Source organism: Carcharhinus amblyrhynchos, chromosome 23, assembly GCF_965287045.1.
Source record: "Carcharhinus amblyrhynchos chromosome 23, sCarAmb.v2.hapA, whole genome shotgun sequence".
Classification (NCBI taxonomy): domain Eukaryota; kingdom Metazoa; phylum Chordata; class Chondrichthyes; order Carcharhiniformes; family Carcharhinidae; genus Carcharhinus; species Carcharhinus amblyrhynchos.
Window position 1 is genome coordinate 14,230,735 of NC_137346.1, and position 24,862 is coordinate 14,255,596.

Genomic DNA, 24,862 nt, shown 5'->3' on the forward strand with positions numbered 1-24,862 from the left:
TATTGAATTTTAAATTCTTATTTTATCTTCAAGTTCCCTCCGCCATCCCACAACGCTCTCACTGCAACATCCTTTCATACAAATCCGTCCTCTATTTGTCCCATTGGAGATCCAGTTTTCAGCTCTCAGTCCTGTCATGTAGGATTGTTGCACTAAATCCCTTCACTTCTCTGTCTTCCTTTGAGTTTCCAAGTTATTGGGATATTTACCGCATTTACTGACTGTGGGATCTTGCTGTGTACCAGCTGGCTGCCACATTTTCCTCCATCCTTAGAATAACAGAACTCATGCATGAGCTGGGAAAAAAAACTGGGAACATCCTGAAGCTGTTGAACTGTGTGTGTAAACCCAAGCTGCTCTTGTGCTGCTTTAGTCTGGGATTTCTGTAGCATTCTTACCCAGGAAATGCCAGATTAAAATGCTGTAGTTTTCCCAAATACAAACTTCAAAAAAGAGTGCAACAAATCTATGACATTGTTTCTGAATCGTTTCTACAAGCTGTTAAATGGACAGTATGAACTAAATGGGCAGGATCACTTCCTTCTGTGCCCTAATTGCACGAGCGAGGACCTAACAGCACCCTAAGAGTTAAGATTTACAAACATCAACATTGTAGCACAGATGTTAGTTTTCCGCCCTCTCCAACACTCAAATCTGCCAGCCACATCTGAGATCTGTCTGCACTAAACCACATCAATGGACGTGGTACTTTGCAGTGGGAAAGGGACTGACAGGGGGTCAACTGAAATCCTTTCAACTTTTTTGTGCTGGGGTGGCAGGCAGAGAGAAATGCTTGAATTGCAAAATTACAGCCATAAAGCCCCACAGACTCCAGGCCTGTGGTAGACTCAGCAGCAGTGGCACTCTCTCCTCTCATGGGTTCCCAGAACAGAAGGTGGACAAGTATAGAAAAGGGGTGCTTGTCTTCTAAGTCCTTTAGCGGGAGACTAGCAACACACACACACACACACACACACACACACACACACACACACACACACACACACACAGAGGAAAAAGGGTCTTGAGGGCTGCATTGTGAAAAACAGATGATGAGATCCAGAATTAGTCAACTGATGAGAAATATTAGATAGGCTCTGACAACTTCAAGCACCATCTGGCTGTGTAGGAACAAAACAAATCAAACTGGGTTCCTCCTTGCACCTAGCTACCAAGTTACCCAATTTGAAATCGTTCTCCTGGGTTACTGATAAAGCTTCAGTTGCTGCAACAACGCAAAGCACTTTACAACAAACTGGAGAACAGCAGGGTGACCAATCAATATGGAAAGAAGGGAATAAGTGGAAAGATTAGGGTGGGGAACAGAAACTGAGACTTTTTTTCGACATAGGGCAGGCAAAAAGCAGGCAGAGAATTGCAGAAAGCAGGAATGTACTGGCTGAACAAGCTGTCATCAACAGTGAAGCAGCGGGAGTAAAAAGTCAAATGTCAGAGGAGTGAGAATGTGCAAGGAAATGTGAGGTACAACGCCAAACATTAGAGTGAGGCCAGGAGAAATTTGAAAACAAAAACCCAGAGGATTTACACCTTCTTCTTCCTGGCATTTTCAAACAACAGAATGCCACATCTTCATGCAGTCTGAATTTCAGTCAATAAAGACTGTGCCCACTTAGTCGTGCAGTGGGTTAGATCCGCAAACCACAGGAAGCCTGCAAAATCCACCAAGTGAGTCCAGAACAGTGTCAGAATCTTTCCAGGTTCTACATACATCAGAAAACAGTGCACAAAGTAATGTGGATCGGGTGGAGGAAGAGCAAGAGCATGAGGGAGCGGTGGAGTTTGAGAAAGTGGGGAGCAGGAATAAATGTGGAGTGACAAGCAGGTGGAGTATTTCCTCTGCTGAGAAGGAATCATGAAACCTAAAATACATTCCACAAAATGATTTACAACGTGAGTGTATTTATCACGCGGAGGCAATCTGCTTATTTGCACAGAGCTAAAAATTACTGTTGATGAAAGGTGGAACATTTGATCACCATAACTGCAGAAGCACCGAGAGATTTACTGATAAAGTCAGGTGAGCAGACAAAGATCTACATTCAAGAAGTTCAAAAGTACTTAACATGTCTGTGGCAAAATTGAAATCCCAGTGACTTTACTTTTAAAAGTGCAAAGACAAATGACACCCATCATTTTGCAATGGTTGCCAAAATAAACGTTTCTGTCCTTGATCTCTGTCAAGTACCATTGCCTCACTCTTGTTGTGATTTTTTTTACATGACTGTCACTGAGGATTCCTTTGAAGCTCAAACCTTGACAACATCCAGACCAATCGACAAATAAAATAATTAACCAACGTCGCCATGAACAGCAGATGAGACAACACACTTGGCGAAAGGCAATACTGGACTTGTTTCCAATTCATCGGAAGGAATAAGAAGCCAAGTCAAGTAGGAAGACATTTGGGATTACGTGGTAGCATTTTGATTTGATTTAATTCATTATTGCAACATGTATTAGCATACACTGAAAAGCATTGTTTTTTTGCACACTGTACAGACAAAGCATACTGTTCATACAGAGGGAAAGGAGAGAGTGCAGAATGTAGTGTTACTGTCATAGCTAAGGTGTAGAGAAAGATCAACTTAGTGCGAGGTAAGTTCATTCAAAAGTCTGATGGCAGCAAGGAAGAAGCTGTTCTTGAATCAGTTGGTACGTGGCCTCAGACTTCTATATCTTTTTCCCGATGGAAGAAGGTGGAAGAGAGGATGTCTGGGGTGCATGGAGTCCTTAATTATGCTGGCTGCTTTGCCGAGGCAGTGGGAAGTGTAAACAAGGCAAAGGAAGTGTAGACAGAGTCAATGGATGGGAGGCTGGTTTGTGTGATGGATTGGGCTACATTCATGATCTTTTGTAGTTTCTTGCAGTCTTGGGCAGAGCAGGAGCCATACCAAGCTGTTACTTCTAAAGGTGGAAAGAAGAATAGAACGTACAACATGCTCAATTAAACAGGGTTTTCAGGAAGCAGTTGGAGGGGATGAAATGTTACACGAGAGAGATGAAGTTAAAGGAGAGGATGTAGTTAAAGGAGGGGATCTAGCAGGGAAACAATAAAGCCTTGTCCAGAAAAATGTCGATGACAAAACAGGAGAGTACGGAAAAGAAAAGAAGTGCAAAACATTCAGGAGAAAGAAGGGTCAAAAGAAAATTCTGGAACTTAGAGGTACAGGAGAGGGAGAAGCACATTACCAAACAGGGAATTGCCAGGAATCTGGCATGGGGCAAGAGCTAAATTGAAGCTTTTACCAAAGGCAGTTTGATGCTGGCGTCTGGGATTAGTGAAGTGGTGAAGTTGTTCAAACATTTTCAAGTCACAAAGCAACAGAGAAATTACATTTATATAACACTTTATCACGTTTGAGAGAAACACATCATACTGTCATACATTTTGCAGTAACTGTTAATGTTGGCAAGTGTGGTAGCCTTACACAGTTAACACCAATGTGATGAAGGTTGGTGTCAATGGTTGAGGAAGAGATGTTGTCCAGCACATTCATACAACTCAACATTCTTCCTCAAACGTGTCATGCAACTTTTATATACCCACCTCAACAGGCAGATAGGGCCTTGATTTAGTGTCCCATCTGAAAAACGGCCATTTCAACAATCCAGCATTGCCTTAGTAGTGTGTTGGAACATCAAATGCTCATCCTTTTACCCACATGTAAATATGCTTAACTCCATGTTCTGAATATTTATTTTTTCTGTTACTTTTCCTCCCTCAGTTAGGTCTCCAAGTAACATGAGGGTTGATCATGATAGAAGTGTATAAAATTATGAGATACATTGGTAGAGTTGACAGTCAGAACCTTTTTGCCCAGAGTTGAAATGACTAATACTAGGAAGCATGCACTAAAAGAGAGAGGGAAAAAGTTCAAAGGATTTGTGAGGGACAAGTTTTTTTTAAAGCACAAAGTGGTAGGTGTCTGGAATGTACTGCCAGAGGTGGTGGTGGAGGCAGATATGATTGGGCCGTTTGAGTTGCTTTTAGATAAGCTCATGAATATGCAAAGAATAGAGGGATATGGACCAAGGGCAGGCAGAAGGGATTTGTTTAATTTGGCGTCATGTTCGGCACAGCATTGTGGGCTGAAGGGCCTGCTCCTGAACTGTACGGTTCTATGTTCTATCATGTATGTTTTACTCTCTTGCTCTTTAGTCAACGTAATAAAAAAAATCTTAATTTGAAAGTAGTGTGCCAACATTAAGTGCTTTCAGTTAATTAAAAATGTAGTCCCCATCTGAACATGCTCACATTCTTAACCTCTGTCAGTTTTGCTCAGTTAATAGCACCCTTAGCGTTACATCAATAGGTTAGAAGTGCCATCAGAATTTAAGCATATAATACAAAGAACAAAGAAGAATATAGCACAGGAACAGGCCCTTCAGCTCTCCAAGTCTACGTCAATCATAGTGCCTACCTAAACTAGAACCATATACACTTACAGAATCCGTATCTTTCCATTCCCATCCTATTCATGTATTTGTCTAGATGCCCCTTAAAATACTGCTATCGTACCTGCTCCCACCCCACCTCCCCAGGCAGCATGTTCCAGACATTCACCACCCTCTGCGTAAAAAAAAGATTGTCTTGCACATCTCCTCTAAACTTTTCCCCACATGCCTTAAATCTATGTCCTCTAGTACTTGACTTTTCTACCCTGGAAAGAACAGATTCACTCTGTCCATGCCACTCATAATTTTGTAAACCTCTATCAGGTCACCCCTCAACTGCCACCATTCCAGTGAGAACAAACTGAGTTTATCCAACCTCTCCTCATAGTTAATACCCTCCAGACCAGACAACATCCTGGTAAACCTCTTCTGTAACTTCTCCAAAGCATCCACATCCTTCTGGTAGTGTACACAATATTCCAAATGAGGCCAGATCTAAGGTTCTGTACAGCTGCAGCATGATCTGTCAATTCTTAAACTCAATGTCCCAACTGATGAAGGCAAGCACGCCGTATGCCTTCTTGACTACATTATCTACCTGCATTGCCACTTTCAGTGATCAGTGGAAGCTGATACTTCAGGGTCGGTGTGTGGAAGTGCTGCATCACTGGGTGGACTACTCTTTGAAACAGATGTAAAACCAAAGCCCCATCTGTCCACTCAGGAGAACATTAAAGATTCAATTTGAAGAATTGCAGAAAGTTCTAATGATTTTCTTGGCCTCCTCAAGTAAAAACATCATCGCTTTACCAATGTGGAGCATTGCTATAAACAAGATGACTGTCGTGCTTGTCTACAAAACAATCTGGACAGCAGTTTCCAATAATCCACTGAGAAATGAGATTAAAGTGCTAAATAAATTTACCTCTTGTCATTCTTCTTCCAATAAATGTTCAAAATGTACATCACACTATTCTGAGCCCAACACAAAGGGAATAAGAGTCCTTATCTTTGACAAGAGCCCTGGTGTTTAAGGTTTGCTGTTATCACAAGGCACATATTGCAGCATCTGAGCCCAATGAGGAAAACATTAGAATTTAAACAGCCATGTGGGAAGCCATGTATTGAAAGCACAAAAATACAACTGATTTTGAAAGGTTCACGATTCCTTTCTCAGATCCGTTTTTGTGACAACGAATATATGTAAAACCAAGTATTTCATATCATTTTATCTTGGAAACTAGATAAGTGAGTGGCTTTCAAACTCATCCTCAAGGGCCTTTTCTTCTCTGCTTTCAAATTCATTGCACCATTTCCTTGCCAAGAGAGTGGGAGGCAACCTGTTGCCAGGCCTCTCATTGCTGCTGTGCATCCAGCCACTGAACACGACAGTAGAGTATCTCACTCCCACCATTCACTCAAGGTTGAGCAGGCTGGGTCTATAGCCATTGGCTCTTGCAATCTTATTGAACCATATAAGATCCTGAGGGCACTCGACAGTGTGGATGTCAAGAGGATGTTCCCCCCGTGGGGGAGTCTACAACTAAGAAACAGATTAAAATTAGAGATCTCCTGCTTGCAAATGAGATGAGGAATGCAAGACTGCAAGAGAATATGCTTGCGTGCATGCATTGCAGGGGGCAGGTTGAGGCTAGAGTTGGATCAGCCATGATCTTATCACATGGTACAACAGGCTTAAGGGAGAGGCAAGGTGACGGTCTAGTGATATTACTGCTAGAGGATTAATCCATAAAACTCAGCTAATGTTCTGGGGATCCGGGTTCAAATCTCACTACAGCAGATGGTGGAATTTGAATTCTTTAAAAAATATGCGGAATTAAGAATTTACTGATGACCATGAAACATTTGATTTATTGGGGTAGCATAATGGCACAGTGGTCAGCACTGCTACCTCACAGCACCAGGAACTTAGGCTCAATTCCTGCCTCGGACCACTGTCTGTCTCCCCGTGTCTGCACTGGTTTCCTCCTGGAGCTCTGGTTTCTTCCCACAGTCCAAAGATGTGCAGGTTAGGTTGACTGAGCATTTTAAATTGACTCTAGTGTCAGGGGGATTAACAGGGTAAGTGCGTGAGATTACACTAATAAGGCCCAGGTGGGATTGTGGTCAGTACAGATTCAATGAGCCAAATGCCCTCTTTCTGTACTGTAGGGGCTCTATGATTCATATCTATGAATAGTCTGCTCCTGCTCCTAATTCTTGTTTGTCTCTGTTGCCCATTATGCCTGATGCTTTGAACTTGTTGGATTATGGGTTCAAAGGCATTCCTTCACAGGATCAATTTTAGAACTGCCCAACTGATGACTAGCTACTATATTAAACTGTACACATGCAACATTAGACTCAAATAATTCCATTCAGACCAAATTAATTCAAGAAAGAATATCATGGATAGCTCCTGGGCTGTGACCAGTAACATCTTGAAAACCAAAAGCAACAAGCAACAATTAAGTTTGATCATCGTGGGGAATACATGGGACAGTCATTTTTTTGTGTGGTGGTGCGGTTAACTCCGGAAGGCAACAGGCACTTTCCTCCCCCAATTGCATCAATCCTGTGTCACGCTTAGTGGCCTTGCGAAACTCATGCCTATTCATTCTGTGGTATTATCCCTCCAGCTGGTCTTCTGCCTATCCACACTAAATTATTCCCCCACTTTTCCTTCCAACTTCACCTTTTCCACATGAATAAGGCATTTCAGCTTCCGTCTGTCTGCCACTGCTAACAATCTGTCTGCGGTGTCAACTCGCATCTGTTCTAAAACCCTCTTCTTTATACATCTATCAGTCCATTCCACTGTGAGCATCCTTCAGAAGGACCAAAGTTCAAAAGAACTGATCTTTAAAGTCCATATTCTTCCTGGTCCAACATTCTACATCATAAATAGCAATAAAAATCATCAGTGCTTTAAGAAACTTTAGTCATATTTCTGACAGATTTATCTTTCTAAATATTAGCTAGTGCAGTCACAGCTTGTTTGACCATTCCAATTCAATAAGCAAGGGTGGAATTTTTCGGCTGTTCATGCCAGCAAGATTCTCGGTCCCGCTGCAGTGAATGGAGATTTGGCTGAGAGCCAGATTTTCCGTCCTCACTCGCAGCAACGGCAGGATGTGAACAGCAGGGAAACTCTGGCCCAATAGTCTTTACTATCACTCAACTGATCGCTCATATTACTGCCCAAGTAGGTGAGGTTTGTGACTACCTTTACACCCTCACTGTCAACTTTATTTTTTTCTTAATTCTATGCTTTGTTTCTACCCCTCAGCATTTTCCATGAATTTTACTCAAAGCTCAGTATCATTCAGGACCACACAGTCCAGTGATCCGCAACCCATCCATCAACTTAAACACACCAACACCGCCCTCAGGATGCACTGCAGCAATTTGCTCAAATTACTACGGCAGCATTTGCCAAACGCTGGCACAGCGGCTGACACTGCTGCCTCACAACGCCAGGGACCCAAGTTTGATTCCCGGCTTGGGTCTGTGCAGAGTCTGCACGTTTTCCCCACGTCTGCGTGGATTTCCTCCGGGTGCTCCGGTTTCCTCCCAAAGGTGTGCGGGTTAAATGGGTTGGTCATGATAAACTGCCACTTTGTGTCGGGGGACCGGAAGGCTAAATACATGGGGGCTAAGGGCTGGAAGGGATTGTGGTCGGTGTAGACTCGATGGTCGAATTGCCTCCTTCTGCACTGTAGGGATTCTATGATACCATGACTGCTACCACCTAGAAAGTCAATGGAAGCAGGTGAATAGGAACACCTTCCCTCAAGTTCTACACCATCTCATCTTACACATTATATCACAGTTCCTGCATCAGCAACGTGTCAAAATCCTGGAACCTTTTGCCTAACGGCACCGTTCCTTCACCACTTGGACTGTAGCAGTTCAAGAATACAGCTCACTACCACCAGCTGCTCAAAGGCAACTAGTGATGGACAACAAATGTTGGCCTTGCTAGTGGCACCCATATTCCAAGAATTGATATGTTAAAAAAGCATTCCACCCTACCTTTTGATTTTTGCAAAACTCACTGCACACGCTTTCTCACTCATCAGTCAAAAATAAGGGTAGCAAGAGCTAGGCCACTGACTTCTGTTATTGAGTTTGTACTACTCAATTATCTGAAAGAGTTCTCCAAATTCCACACAAAGCTACATAAGAAGGAAGGCTACATGACAGCTATCCCCAAACACCAACCCACAAACAGGCACGAGGTTCGGTGTTCAAGTCAGTTTGCTCACTGCCATTTGGAAGAGGGGTCAGGGGATGCAAGGATTTTTCCAATTTCAACAAATCATCTCAACAGAGATAAAGCAACAGGGATTGGGCAAATTGCACATGTGTAAAATCCAAAGAGACCGCATGCGAATTTGGACAAAAAAAAACTAATGTTTTTAAAGAAATCCAGATCTGTGCGGTTTCAACGTGGAAACCACTTTAGAAATGAACTCAAGTTGAACCGAAACTTTGATGCTTTACCTTTCAGAGAGTTGGCGGATCTGTGGAATACCCATATACTTATGAAAATGTTCCAACACATTCACCACTCCTTGCATGAGGTTAGCCACTTCTCCATACTGTCTGCGGCGAGTCATTGCCCTGCAAAAACAAAATATGCATTCAAAACTCTGCATGTAATATTTTCCCTAATTTCTAAATATCATAAATGTGACCTAAACATTGTAATAAACTGAGAATATGGTCTTAATGATTAGGATTTCACAATATTGCAATGCATTCATGCACCACAATTTATATACTGCTTTCTTTTTGGTCTGTTGTCAGGATAACAGTGCTTGAACAGAAATGAAAGTATCCTAGATGGTGGATGTATTGTTAATTTTAATATTGAGATGTTTGGATTTTTTTCTTAACCAAGGGATTATAGAACAGAGGCAGGTTTATGAACTTAAGTAGCTGATCAGCCAGGAACTCACTGAATAGCAGAACTGGCTTGAAAGTCTAAATGGCCTTCTCCTGTTCCTGACAAGATGTTTTCCTTAAACAAATTAGACTAGAATAACCATGCTGATTAATGGATTTACATGATGCAGTCACTTCAAAAGAATTCAATGTTGTTTCAAACCAATTTTACACCTCAGCCATGGTGCTGCTGGCTCAGCCCACTGTACTACAAGATACTGGGTTCCAGTCCCACTTCAAGACTCAAGCACAACAATCAAGGTCAACACTCTAATGCAGCACTGAGTGGGTACTGTACTGTCAGAGGTGCTATCTTTCAGATGAGCTGTTGAACCGAGGGCCCACTGGCCTGTTCGGGTAGATGTAAAAGATCCCGTGATACTATTCTGAAGAGCAGCAGAGTTAGCCTCAGTGTCCTGGTCAATATTCATCCTTCAATCAACATCACAAAAAGAGTTTATCTGGTTATTATTCCATTACTGTCAGTGCGAGTTTGCCATGTTATCTGCCACGTTTCCTATATAAACGATGACTAAACTTCAAAAAGTGCTTCACTGGCTGAGCGATAATTTGAGACAACCAGTGGCTGTGAAAACTGCGAGATGAATACAAGACTTTCATTTAATTCTCCATTCCCTATCTTGTGGCCCCATGATGAAGAAGCTTATTAACAAGCACATATGACGTTAGAACATACATCACTACAGTGCAGAAGGCAGCCATTCAGCCCATTGAGTCTGCACTGACCACAATTCCATCCATACCCTATTCCTGTAATCCCATCTATTTACCCTGCTAATCCCCCTGACACTAAGGGGCAATCCATCATGGCCAATCAACCTAACCCACACATCTTCAGACGGTGGGAAGAAACTGGAGCACCCGGAGGAAACCCACACAGACATGGGGAGAATGTGCAAACTCCACACAGACAGTCACCTGAGGCCAGGATTGAACCCAGGCTCCTGGCGCTGTGAGGCAGCAATGCTAACCACCGTGCTGCCCCATAATTAGCCAAAGATGGTTTTGATCCATCAACCTCTGGGTTATGGGCCCAGCGCGCTTCCGCTGCACCACTCTGTTATGTTGTTCAGTTAAGAATTTATATAGCTCCAAGTATTTGTGTTCTGATGATAAAGGGGGAAATTCTCCCATCCCAGTAGCCACGGAATCATAGTGGGCAAGGGGTGGACCATGCAGCAGTCTGCTGACCTTGTGCAGGATTTTCCAGTTTTGCAGCAAAAGCAACTGGAAAATCCCACCCAAAGTGTTCCTGTTTAAGGTGTGAAATGACAATATTCACATGGAGTACTGTCATCAAGGCAAAGCTATCCATTAAGGAGTTACATTCCACTCCACCTTGCTAAGTGGAGGCAGTGCCCGATGTAATACTAAACTTGCAAGGTTCCCTTTCAGTTTGTGCTGACCTAGCTGATTGTAACCAAGATGAGAATTAGGGAACTACAAATTAGCCTCAGTGCGCTTAGCAAGAAAGAGAGACGATAATCCAGAATTCTGGCTGAGAAAAAAAGTGCCATTGAGTTGAGCTTGACGATTGAGCCTTTAAGTCTGAATTACTGTACCAACCTTTAGCTCCCACTGAATCAAGTAGACGAGGACTGCAAAATGCAATGGAATCTTAACAGGAATCAACATCTTTGGGAAAGGGGAGGGAGCAAAAATTATATTCTGTACTCTTTATGATACATTCTCCAGTAATTCTTGAACAAATCGTGAATTTATTACGCAGGTATATATGTAAAAAACCCACACAATTTCCTCACACAGGCATGGCTTCATTTGCTTACTGAAGTAAAATGGAATACAGTCTCCATTAAGCTCAATTGTCTCTCTGTTCTTCAACTGCAGTTCCCCAAATCCCGGCCTGGCTACAATCAGCTAGTTCAGCACAAGCTAAAAGGGAACCTTGTAGTTTGTATAGTGAGTACTAAATCGGGCGCTGCCTTCACTTAGTAGAGTGCTATTAGTTAACAGTATTTAACTTGTTTCCAAGCTGACAACTTGGGTAAGATCTTTTAGGATCAATTAAGTTTACTAGTGTCACAAGTAGGCTTGCATTAACACTGCCATGAAGTTACCGTGAAAATCCCCTAACCGACACACCCTGGCACCTGTTCAGGTACACTGAGGGAGAATTTAACGTGGCCAATGCACCCAACCCACATGTCTTTCGGACTGTGGGAGGAAACCAGAGTACCCAGAGGAAACCCTCGCAGACACAGGGAGAACGTGCAGTCTCCACACAGCCAGTGACCCAAGCTGGGAGTCAAACCCAGATCTTTGGCCACTGACAGACAGCAGTGCTAACCACTGTGCCACATACTCATCCTGTAGCTGCTGACATGGTAACACACTTAAAACAACTCTACATCTCAAACCATAACACAGCTCTGTTTCTGATGGGTACTTACTCCAATGAGTCAACACCACCCGCGAGCATATGCAGGTGATTGAGCGTGGTGATGGAAGTAGTGAGGTGGCGTTTTGCATGATCAAGTTGTTTGATATCTCGTGTGATTTCCTTGACCTAAATAAGAAAGTTTCAAAAGGTCACCTACAGCCAAACTGTGTTCTCTAAAAGTGCACCATTCTCTTCCAGCCAACACGGGCCGAATCACATAAAAACTGTGCAACGTTATCCACTGCAATCAAAGTTCATAAAATCACAAAGTTCATGACAAAAATACAAACACAGGATTAGTGATACTGTATTCATTTACACTCTTACTTCTTTTCAAGGGCTATCAGGGCCACTCCAAAAGGCTCCAAGTTGATTATGCAAGCAATAACTATCCCTTAGCTCAAAGCTCAGCTTCTTCAATATCTTCTCATCAGCCTCCTGAACTTTTCAGTCTACCAAGTCTAATATATGTGTAAACCCTTCTGCCTAAATGCTGCCCTCGGCTATTTCCCATTACCCATCAGCTCTGCCAGGACGTGACTCCTGCCAGTTGGGGACAGGGCAGAGACTAATCTCACCAGTGAAGCCAGCTGCTGAGCTTTAGGTGTGCCACTGCAAAGGTTAAAGACAACCTGAGTAATACCTACTGGTTTGCTGGTATACTCTACATACAGATTTTCTGTCAACCACCCCCCATCCCGCCACCCCACACACCATGGACACTGGGACTCAGCAATTGCTCCCTGTGCAGGTCTCACTCCCTCACCATTCCCCCCCACCAGTTCCTTGGCACTGCCCAATGGTAACTGGTGGGCACCACCAAGGTGCCCAGCTAGCAGTGCCAGGATGTCAGGGCCAGGATGCCAGGCTGGTACTATCCAAGGGGCACTGCCTGGCCCTGCCCCAAACCACCCGAGAGGCTATCCTGTCTGGTCACTGTTGGTGGGACCATACTTGATCCTCACCAGTAGAACCTTGTCCGCCGAGCAGTTAAAGTCAAGTGACCTAAAGCATCTTGGACTCACTTGTGATATGTAAATGCCATTAATACTGATATCAGCTTCACACAAAGCCAATTTTACTAGTAAAATAGGGCCGGTAAGATCACAAGAGGCAAAAAATCTGGCGCGATCCTGATTTTTCGCCTCTCACCCTATTTTGTTGGCTCGCCATGCCAATCGACCGACAGGATGAGCCAGTAAGATCGTCCCTAAATCTTTACTCTCACATACAAGGCCTCCCGTGACTTTGACCCCACCTAAAACCACCTGATACTTTTGCAACTTCGTAACATATTGTGGTGCTCTGACTTTGGGCTTCTCCTTTTATGGCATTCCTCACATTCTGCCATCTTGACTCCCATCTTCTGAAACTCCCAACTCAAGCCTCTTTGCCTTGCGACTTCTTTCCTCACCTTAAAAAAAAACCTTCCGCAAAACCTATTTTTTTGAGGCCATGTCGAAAATATACCATGACTTTCCTTTCGAACTCTGCTATGTTTCTCACATTCAACTCAAGTTCTGCCAGTGGAGCATTTCAATCTTAAAATATCAAAGCAATGTCCTTAGCACCGGACGTACCATCTGCTCCGATTTCTCTGCTTTGTCCTTAATGTCTTTGATCTTGGCAAACAGTTGTTGAATGGCTTTCTGTGCTTCTTCCAAAGCCTGTACAAAAGGAATGGGAAAAGTTTAGGACACAGTCATTGAACAGACACGTGGGCAATCCAGGAGCAGACACTGCTGGAAAGAGCTGATGGCATTGCCCCCAACTCTGCTTCTTGCAATAATTTATTGCAAAATAATAAAATAATCACACATTTTCACAGACCTCGATCAGTAAAATCAAAATTTTATTAATGATCTGGATGAGGGTATAGTTGGGTGGATTAGTAAATTTGCTGATGACACCAAAGTCGGAGGTGTGGTAGATTGTGAGGAAGGGTGTCATAGTTTGCAGGAAGACTTGGACAGGTTGCAGAGCTGGGCCGAGAGGTGGCGGATGGAGTTTAATGCGGAGAAGTGTGAGGTAATTCACTTTGGTAGGAATAACAGATGTGTTGAGTATAGGGCTAACGGGAGGACTTTGAATAGTGTAGATGAACAGAGGGATCTAGGTGTACGTGTACATAGATCCCTGAAAATTGGGAATCAAGTAGATAGGGTTGTTAAGAAGGCATACGGTGTCTTGGCGTTTATTGGTAGGGGGATTGAATTTAGGAGTCGCAGTGTCATGTTGCAACTGTACACAACTCTGGTGCGGCTGCACTTGGAGTACTGTGCGCAGTTCTGGTCCCCACATTACAGGACGGATGTGGAGGCTTTGGAGAGGGTGCAGAGGAGGTTTACCAGGATGTTGCCTGGTATGGAGGGGAGGTCCTATGAGGAGAGACTGAGGGATTTGGGGTTGTTTTCGCTGGAAAGAAGGCGGCTAAGAGGGGATCTTATTGAAACATATAAGATGATTAGATAGGGTGGACAGTGATAGCCTTTTTCCTCGGATGGAGAAAGCTAGCACGAGGGGGCATGGCTTCAAATTAAGGGGGGGTAGTTATAGGACGGATGTCAGGGGTAGGTTCTTTACCCAGAGGGTGGTGAGGGATTGGAATGCCCTGCCTGCTGCGGTTGTAAATGCGCCTAGTTTGGGGGCGTTTAAGAGGTCCGTGGATAGGTTTATGGACGAAAAGGGATTGGTTTAGGTTAGAGGGTCACTGTTTTTTTTAACTGGTCGGCGCAACATCGTGGGCCGAAGGGCCTGTTCTGCGCTGTAATGTTCTATGTTCTAAAATAGCAAAATATCTAAATGTTTGAGATGTTGAGTCTGCATGAAGAATCCACTGCTGCTTTTGTTCCAAATTCATGATCAGTTAATGAAAGCTTCCTTTTTTAACGTGATTAGGATGACCTGTTCCTGGAAATTGCGTACCCAGTAGTACAATCAGCACCTTGCATTAATAAAAGCAAACTACTGCAGATGTGGAGGCTGAGGACCGAAGGGCCTGTTCCTGTGCTGTAATTTTCTTTGTTCTATCTTTGGATTGTGGGAGGAAATCTGAGCACCCAGAGGAAACCCATGCAGACATGGGGAGAATGTGCAAATTCCAAACAGACAGTGACCCAACTGGGAATCGAATCTAGGCCCCTGGGGCTGTGAGGCAGTAGTGCTAACCACTGTGCCATCTTGCCATCCCATATGTAAACATATGTTTACAAATAATACATGTAATATCATGTACTGTACAATAAAGCAGGTTCTCTACTGCATAAATGATGCTCCCAAAAAATCTGAGAACACTTTTCCCCTCTTATCCTGTGTAAAACTAGTCTAATAAGGGTGACTTTTTGATACAAATCAAACACGGAGTTTTGTCTCAGACTGGAAGATTGGTGAGATTATCGGAAAACTGGCAGTATTTCATGCTAAACAAATTCTCAGTTTTACTGAGTTACAAATAACCAACTCTTGCTTAGAAAAGGAAATGGTGCTTGCTTCTTAACATTGTTTGTGGTAGAAACGGATGTTCAAGCTTTCAAAGTTGCAGTAGTGGTTATGAAACTAGGGAGTCAATTTTGTAACCAAAACTATTTTTTTAAAAAGCAAAGCTCTGTGGCTTCAGGCTACTCAATCTAGGAACTGTAGCAGAAAGGACGAAGTGATAACATGTGGAAACATGCAATCGCAAGCTGATAATGGTGGCTACATGCCAAGCAAAGTAAGACAATTCCTTGCAGGAAAAAAATATAAGGAAAGCACGCAACTAGGGAGGACTTCAACTTTCCCTTCACAAAGTAATGTGCCTCCGCTTACTACCACTCCACCACAGCACCACCAATATTGGAAATTCTATGATTCATTTATTCGTGTCACAAGTAAGCTTACATTAACACTGCAATGAAGTGACTGTGAAAATCCACTAGTTGCCACACTCCGGCGCCTGTTCGGGTACACTGAGCATTTAGCAATGCCAATCCACCTAACCAGCACGTCTTTTGGGCGGTGGGAGGAAATCGGACCACCCGGAGGAAACCCACGCAGAGATGGGGAGAACTTAGACACTGCACAGACAGTCATCCAAAGATGGAGTCAAATCTGGGTCCCTGGTGCTGTGAGACAGCAGTGCTAATCATTGTGTCACTTGGAAAGAGACTTAGAGAAAATTCAAAAGGCACGGCCATCAAACAAATACTTGTTTTGCACTCACTGCTGGTGGCAGAAATTACAGCTGAAAATCCAGATCCTACTATCCAATGGCACAGTCTATCAGGGCAATTAAGACATGATATTTACCCTGTTCAATTCTGCGAAATGGAAACATACATGTAATGATAATTGGAATGACTGGCATGCTCACTTGAAACCTTTCTTTGTTGGGTTGTACAGCCAAATTCTATCACATGGTATGGGCCAGAAATCCCCACGAAATCTAAGGTAGGTTTTCCTGTAACCAAAAGAGAAAATATTGGAAAGTCTCAGCAGGTCTGGCAGCTTCTATAGGGAGAGAAAGGAGCTGATGTTTCGAATCAAAGCTTTGACAAAGCTTTATCTGGACTCGAAATGTCAGCTCTTTTCTTATCTTACAGATGCTGCCAGACCTGCTGAGATTTTTCAGCATTTTCTCTTTTGGTTTCAGATTCCAGCATCCGCAGTAATTTGCTCTTATCTGTCGGTTTTCCTGTGAAGGACATGGTTGCATTTACCGTTGGTGGTATCTTGCAGTCCCGCTGCAATCTATGGGTCAGGAAAACCCGCCACAAAGGATCAGCTTCTTTGGGACTGAAAGATCCTTACGACGGGATGGGCTAGAAAATTCCGCACTAGTCCCAGAATTTTACTGCCTTGCCTGCCCGAGGCTTGTAAGATCCAGCCAAGGCCAAGGGAGAATGCTGTTCTGTGAGCCTCGCCCGCCGCGATTCCAGGGGAGGCGTGCCGGTAAAATTCCGGCCCCAATCTCCAAGAACACCTTTCGAGTGGAGTTCCTGAGGTAAACTTAGCTGTCAGTCAACCTCTGACTCGGGCGAATACTCAACACAAGCCCAATAAATATGTGGGTAGGTTTCTGAATTGAAAAGTGAAATTTTTCCGTTCGGTTTGGTACAAACCAGAACAATTTCAAAATATGGCTCTGGTCACGAAATTCAGCATCTGAGGGGTTAAAGTAATTGCCTCAATTTCCAATATCCTCTTGCTTGGTTGAATCTACAGCAAATAAAAAGAAATCCCTTGGCTCGGTTTCAGATTTCTGTTATTAATTAGCTGCAATAATTTTTATTTATATTTGGCTGCAGTGGTCTAATTACTGACAGTCCGGCTTCCGATAGCGTCTGAATCCGAAAAGATCACTGAACAAAGCCCTTTTTAAAGTGACCAAAGCTGAAACGGTGATCGGTGAAAAACGGATGCTGTTCCTTTCCAGTCTAAACATTCTCAACTGCCACTTCAGAATTGAGTGTTCCACTGGTTTTGTGTGAGAGAGAGAGAGTGTGTGTGTGTGTGTGTGTGTGTGTGTGTGTGTGGGGCGGGGACTCCCTTCCTTTTACTGTTGCTTATTCATGGAACCCAAATGAATCAGAAATATCTCACAAAGCTACCCTTTACTGCAAAAAAAATGTCCGCCACCATAGTCAGTGGGGAGGAGCTTTAGAACTACTAAAACCCCCTCCAACCCAACAAAAAAAACACAGAAACTGTATGAGGGGGTCCAGTTATTATATATTACCAAGTATTTTAAGGGCACATCATTACATTTCACTGCTACTCTTTGTGGCTGAATGGACTTGCCCATGGAAACATGTTGACAAAATTAACTCCTTTCCTATGGAACAGAAAGCCAATTATTATTATAGGATCGCAAGTGTGCCCAAAGTGCACATTTTGAACAGTGACCAGGAATGTCAACAGCTAAGGCCAGCTGGCGGTGGAATTCAGCAAAATTCACAAGACCTCAAACCCAGATGGCTGTCACTCAAACAACAAGTAGCTCTGTTGTGTCTCGAATGTTAAATCAGCGCAGCATTAGACATGCGCTGCTTGCTGAAGGATTCCAGAGAAAATGGCAAGCTTGTGATCGGAATTCATATTCACAAAATGCAGGATTAAGCTGACTGGTTGATAAGAAACTAAACATAAACTGGAAACCAAGTCTCACTCTGTTGACAGTGATTACACATAAACAGGCATCCATTCAAAGTTTAGAGCTCTGTGAATAAAAGCAAGGTTTTATGCAAAAAAAATTATACCGTTGTATCTGCTGCTTTGCTTAATGATTTTTAAAAAAAACTTTTACAATGGGGGGAGGTTGCGTAATGTGAGAATGGGAGTGACTGCATTTTTGGAGCTCTGGCGCTACTCATCTTTTATTCCTTTTTAGTTTAGTTTATTTGTTAGTGTCATAAGTCAGCTTACATTAATACTACAATGAAGTTACTGTGAAAATCCCCTAGTGTCCACACTTCAGCACCTGTTCGGCTACACTGAGGGAGAATTTAGTATGGCCAACGCACCCAACCAGTATGTCTTTCGGACTGTGGGAGGAAACCAAAACATCCAGAGAACCCCACACAGACATGGGGAGAATGTGCAGACTGCACAAACATTGACCCAAGTCTGGAACTGAACCCAAGTCCCTGGTGCTGTGAGGCAGCAGTGCCACCACGCCATCTCTTTACTCTGATGTACAACCCATAATTATTTGATCCGGATATAACCTGTGGCATGTTCCTGGAAGATCCTGGCTAAACTTTGATGATGGGGGTATTTGATTGAGACGGTCAGATAAGGCCAGGGTGAGGTCCAGTTCGCACTGGTGGTTTCGCTGGTGAGCGGACCTATGCTTTGGCGACGCCATAGGCATTGAGATGAAGGCTGCCATTGTGAGTGGTGTTGTGGACGATGGTCTTGGCTCCCCGGCACAGATTTCTGATGCTCACACAGATGAACTGTAAGGTATCCTGAAGAGAATGGGTGAAGCAGAGAGGAAAATCTTATCAGTTGAGAGGGGGTTTCCTCAGTAGGAGGTCTCACCTTCAATCCTTGGAAATCCTGCTGCATGGGGTGTTTAATATCCTGGTTGCATCTCGGGGAGATGGGGATGGAGGAGGAGTATCCATGTGCCTAGTCTCCTGGGAGAGGCCAATGCTGAATTCCCAGCCAAATTTGAGGACTGGCTGCCACATTTTCACTATCCCGATTTGAAGGCTAGGTGTTTCGAGTCCCAGTGTATCTGGTCTTAAAGACTTGGAGTCAGTCGAAGACTGGCCATTGGTCTTATGTTGTCTTGTCCTCAGTGTTTGGGATGCAACGGATTTTCACCACCAGCTGAAGCCTAGATTTCTCTTTACTGGGGTTTCAGGACAATGACATGGCATTGGTGCAAAAGCTTTGGTGAAACTCTGGAGGGATCCTGGATGTTGTTCGATGATCCTGTCATGGCTTTGGCCTTTACGAGCTCCATACTATCCTGCAGCTCATCATTAATTCTGGACATCGTTCCCTTGTGATTCCACACCTGATTTGGTGATATTGTCTTTTATCCTGACATGGGCGTATGATATCTCAGCACAGAGACATTTGTCACCTGTTATCTTGAGAAAATCAGGATTGTCCATTTTTTCTCTCTGCTGGCATTGTCCACATGACAGTTGAATGTGGGAGGCCTTAGATTAATGTGCATTACCATTTGCATGCTATCTTGATTTTGGTATGTGGTACTGGGGGAGTGTATTGGGTAAGGGGCTCTGCCCATCCTGCTTCTGGCCTGTGCCAAATTCTAGTTCTTGTGGCCAATTCTGGTGTTCTCACTCTCTGGAGTTTCCTTTCTTTATCTGGGTAAGATACTGATCGAGGCTTTGATTTGTTATATTTAATTCCAGGGGATTTCACTTATCTTGTTGAACGGAGAATTGTATCTCTCCCCAAGGTATCCTGTTGATGGGTGTCTTAACGGTTTTTCTTCTCCTTATCAGTAGGGTTTCCTTAGTGAAATGGTTTTAGCTTTTTCCGATGATGGAAGGGCTGAACAGTGCCTTGAGAGGAGCGACGTCTGTTGTTTTGCGAGTCTTGGCGAGATGCAAGAATCCTCAGCTTACTGGCTCCTGTATTTGAGAGCGTACACTGCTACGTCACATCAGCACAGTGGATAGCACTGTTGCCTCAGAGCACCAGGGACCTGGGTTCAAATTCTAGCCTTGGATGACTGTCTATGTGGAGCTTGCACATTCTCCCTGTGTCTGAGTGGGTTTCCTCCAGGTGCTCTGGTTTCCTCCCACACTCCAAAGATGTGCGAGTTAGGTAGATTGGCCATGCTAAACTGCCCCTTAGTGTCCAAGATGTGTAGGTTAGGGGGATTAGTGGGGTGAATCCGCGTGGTTACCAGGACAGGGTGGGCCTAAGGTGCTCTGCTGGAGAGTTGGTGCAGACTTGATGGGCCGAATGCCTCCCTTCTGCACTGTTGGAATACTATACAATGTGCCGATGGCAGCATCCTCATGTTTCCCTTTTCCTGTGGTATCCTTTCAATGCTTGGAGATTTTGGGATGTCGAGTTACATGCCGATTAATTGTATTTTACCCCATAAGGAATCCCATGTATTGTGCAGCTCTGTCTTTGTCATCCTGTCCCATGTGCTCAGGGTTTTATCCATTTGTCCAGAGGTGTCTCACTCTTTTATGTATCCTCTCATTGCCTGTGTAAAAGGAGACACTGCCTACAGTGATTACAATGACTGATAATCTGACAAATATCTGTTGGTCTTTTTTGTTACGTTTATGTGGAATAATAATCACTCCGTACTGTACCAGATTTTGGGGATTTGTTACATCTTGTGGTAAATTCTAAGATGGAAAATCTTCAACAAATGCTTTCATTAAAAAAAACCCTCAAACGATCCCAAGTATTTCAAAAATAAATGTTCAAAATGGCGTACTTCTAACAGAGCAGTTCATCAAAAAGACTTCATTTGAACCATTGTCAGGAGTTTGTTGAAGACTGCCTGCTGAATTCCAGCCAGATAAAAGAAGCTGCATTAACTGCAATGCCACATGGCTTGATGATAAATAGACGTTAATTCAACGAATGGCAAAATCATTTCAACTTTGCAGATTCATCTATCGAGTTACAAAGAATGTACAGGGCAAAAACAGGCCACTTAGCTCAACTGGTCTACATTATCGAACTGCATCAATAGAATAGAATCATAGGATCCCTACAGTGCAGGAGGAGGCCTTTCGGCCCATCAAGTCTGCACTGACCACAATTCCACCCAGGCCCTATTCCCGTAACCTCACATACTTACCTAATTCCCTGACACTAGAATCATAGAAACCCTACAGTGCAGAAAGAGGCCATCTGACCCTTCGAGTCCGCACCAACCACAATCCCACCCAGGCCCTACCCCCATATCCCTACACATTTACCCACTAATCCCTCTAACCTACGCATAGAACGTAGAACATAGAACACTACAGCACAAACAGGCCCTTTGGCATCTCGGGACATTAAGTGGCAATTTTAGCATAGTCAATCCAAGGGTCAATTTAGCATGGCCAATCAACTGAATCTGCACAACTGTGGACTTTAATATTATTCCTAAGGTTTTCCTAAAGCTCACCTATCACATCACTCAAAAAGGGACACCGTGGGAGTTAGGACAACCTCATTATCCAAAGTGGCAGTAAGATCTGATAGATGTAGCCATGGTCACCTAAGCCTCTGGATGGGCTAAGTTATGAAATTTTATTTTAATTGAGCAATGTTAAATAGATGCTATGTTTCGCAAATCTAAACAGCTGGCAAATGCAAATACTCATCATCCTTTCACATGATTCAAGAATTATCATGTGATTACAGTGATCGAACTGAAGCACCTTTTTAGGGGTGGTTCAAATTAGGTCTATTTAGCAGCTTCTTTTTGCAGTTAACAGTGATTAAAAATCACTGCTTTTCTGCCATTTTCTAGAAGTATTTTGTGGGCTGATGCAGATCAAATTGGAGTTTGGCCACAGCCTTTGAAGTAAAATAGGTAGACCAGGTAACTTCTATACATTACATAAAAGTAACGGCAAAGTCACCATAGTCACAGAGGACCATAGGCTGCTCTCCCTTTTGAGGTGGACAGCTGACTGTCAGTGATTTAACCTGAGGATCACCACACCTCAGATGTGGGGCAAGGTTGAGAAAGCATGAATATCCCCAGCCAGTACAGGAATTGAACCTGCGCTGTTAGTGTTGCTCTACTAGTTCAATGCATTGGCCATGCTAAATTCTCCCTCAGCGTACCCGAACAGGTGCCCGAATGTGGCGGCTGGGGGATTTTCACAGTAACTTCATTGCAGTGTTAATGTGAACCTACTTGTTACACTAACAAATAAACTACGAACCAGCCATCCAGCCAACTGAGCTAAACTGACACCCATATTAACCGACCGTCCTTACATATTATGTAACTGCATCATATTTTAGCAAACTACCTAACAATTTTGCTAGACGACCAACCAGCAAAGTTTAAATGCTACTGTTCTCCTAGCCTTTAACTACACAAAAAAATGTATTCAGTAGCTAAAGCCAAAAGTCTATTGCTGTGCTATTGTAGATTCGTCTTAAGAGGTGGAAGAGAACCATATGATGTATGGGATAAAATCTGAAACCAAATTAGAGATGGTTTCCTGTTCATTTCTTGACCACACTCTGAATTTCTCTATATATCTGGGTCAGTGAAACCACAGACGAAGCAAGGACCAGCCACGAGAATAGTCTGAATCACAGAAGCCAAACTAGCAAGAGTAAACAAAGAACTCACCGGTTACTACTGAGCTATCAGAGCAGGCCATCACAGTCCAATAACGGGACACTGGCCCACAAGGGACAGTTAAATTTCTCAAAAAACACATGGGGGCAATTTATTTTTACGCCCAGTCCATCTTCACACAGGGAGTCAAAACCAAGTAGAAGCTTCAGGTCAAGCAGTGTTAAGAGGCTGTGGAACAACTGGACGGTTGGCGCACTGACTTGATCCATCGTAGGTTTTAAAATCAATCACAGGAACACGACAGTGCAGAAGGAGGCCATTCGGCCCACTGAGCCTGCACTAACAATCCCACCCAGGCCCTATCCCTGTAATCCTGTATATGTTGACCCTGTTAATCCCCCCGATACTGATGGACAATTAAAGCATGGCGAATCCATCTAACTCGCACACCTTTGGAGTGTGGGAGGAAACCGAAGCCCGGAGAAAATAAAAGCAGACACAGGGAGGACGTGCAAACTCCACACAGTTGGGAATTGAACCTAAGTCCCTGGCGCCGTGAGGTAGCAGTGGTAACCACTGTGTCACCATAAGAACATAAGAAATAGGAGCAGGAGTAGGCCATCTAGCCCTTTGAGCCTGCCCCGCCATTCAATAAGATCATGGCTGATCTCAAGTGGCTCAGTTCCACTTTCCCGCTTCCTCCCCATAACCCTTAATTCCCTTGTCTGTCAAAAATCTATCTACCCGTGTCTTAAATATACTTAGCGAGGTAGCCGTCACCACTTCAACGGGCAGAGAATTCTAGAGATTCACCACCCTTTGAGTGAAGAAGTTCCTCCTCAACTCTGTTCATCATCATCCATGCCACCATCATAGGAGTTGGCAAGAGTTGGTTGGAACATTGAATTTCCTCTACAGTGCAAGCTGGGGAGCTTGGAGATGCAAAACCCAGGCATGCGAACTCTAGTTTGGAGTTGGGGAAGGATTAGAGAATTTGGGAGGGGCGGGGAGGGCGTTGTCAGAGGAAATAAAGTTTTGTCAACAGCAAGTGGACGCAGCAGTAAGGAATACGATGTATTATAAATAGATAAATGCGGTATTCAACCATGAGTCTCTAATTCCCCCCACAACCATTTCCAGTTCATATTTGGACCACCATCATTGGTTGGAATCCAAAACGAATGCACACAATTTCACAGCCAAAGGATTCCTCACATTCTTAAGTGCCAAATGATTTTATGTCCAGCAGTCTTCATCATTCCCTCTATGTTACATTGCAAGCCGAATTACATTCACTGTACCACGGCCATGTAAGTGCCAACTTGTACCAGCAGGATTTTGTCTGATCCCAGTGGACAAGTCTCGATTTTGATCCCAGGCAGCAGTGGGGTTTGCATTTGGATTAGAAAAAAGTGAGGATATCTAATCAGTGACAAGACATGGGAAGAGTGATCCAAAATCCTGCAGAAAGGTCTGAAATCTAAAACAAAATGGCGTGGAATGATCCACAAGTAAATGACATAAGAGGTTTGCAAACGAAATCCAATTCTCACATGTCCAACCCACGGCAACAAGAATCGAGACACGCAGACTACAGAAAATAAAACTGCTCATTCCCCCGAAGCGAGTTAGCAGCCTCCACAGGTGCAGAAAGAATGCTGAGTAAGAATGATAGTGCGAAAAAATACTTATTAAGAACCCACATCAAAGCAACCAACAGAACAGAATACAAGATGCATAGTTACGATTGAAAATAGGTTGCATTATCTGCCTATAGATTATGGTCTTGTACAAATTCCCCTTACATTTGAAGAATTTAAAAGTTAACCACATTAAACACATGCTGTATTTGATGTGTGTGGCTTTTGCTTTGAACAGAAGCGACCTGCCAACTACAACGGCAGCCTTTGACTGTCAACAAATTACTCCTTACGCCCACCACCAATTACACACGAGGACAATGGTGGTCAAATGAGCTACTAACCACCTGTGGTTGACTGGGAACTTAGATGTAACTAGCTGCGTTCGTGATTTTTACATTATAAAATAAGTGATCGACACCATTGTTGGGCTTGTTATCTCAGTACTCACGTTCCCATGCTTTGTTTCAATGCAGGAACAATCGGGGATATTTTTGTACATTTGTCTGTTTCGTGGTTTGTTTATTAGCATCACAAGTAGGCTCACATTAACACTGCAATGAAGTTATGTGAAAAGAAAAAAAGCAGAGTACAAGTGGTTGTTACACGTGCTTTACTTCCTCAGTTTCTGCTTATCGGTCAGCCTATTTAAACAGTGTGACATGAGTGAAAACACCGTATTTCAGTATCATG

The 24,862-nt window shown here is 43.5% G+C and overlaps 1 protein-coding gene across 1 annotated transcript in view; it reads right to left on the reverse strand.

Annotated features, from left to right (window-relative positions):
• The window catches only part of vps53 (VPS53 subunit of GARP complex), a 276,635-nt gene that overhangs the window by 186,618 nt on the left and 65,155 nt on the right, over window positions 1-24,862 (reverse strand). The window contains exons 5-7 of the mRNA XM_080210682.1: window positions 13,369-13,455; window positions 11,799-11,914; window positions 8,923-9,042 (exon numbers count right to left, since the gene is read on the reverse strand). Coding sequence (XP_080066808.1) covers window positions 8,923-9,042; window positions 11,799-11,914; window positions 13,369-13,455 — 323 coding nt within the window. The remainder of the gene's footprint in view (window positions 1-8,922; window positions 9,043-11,798; window positions 11,915-13,368; window positions 13,456-24,862) is intronic.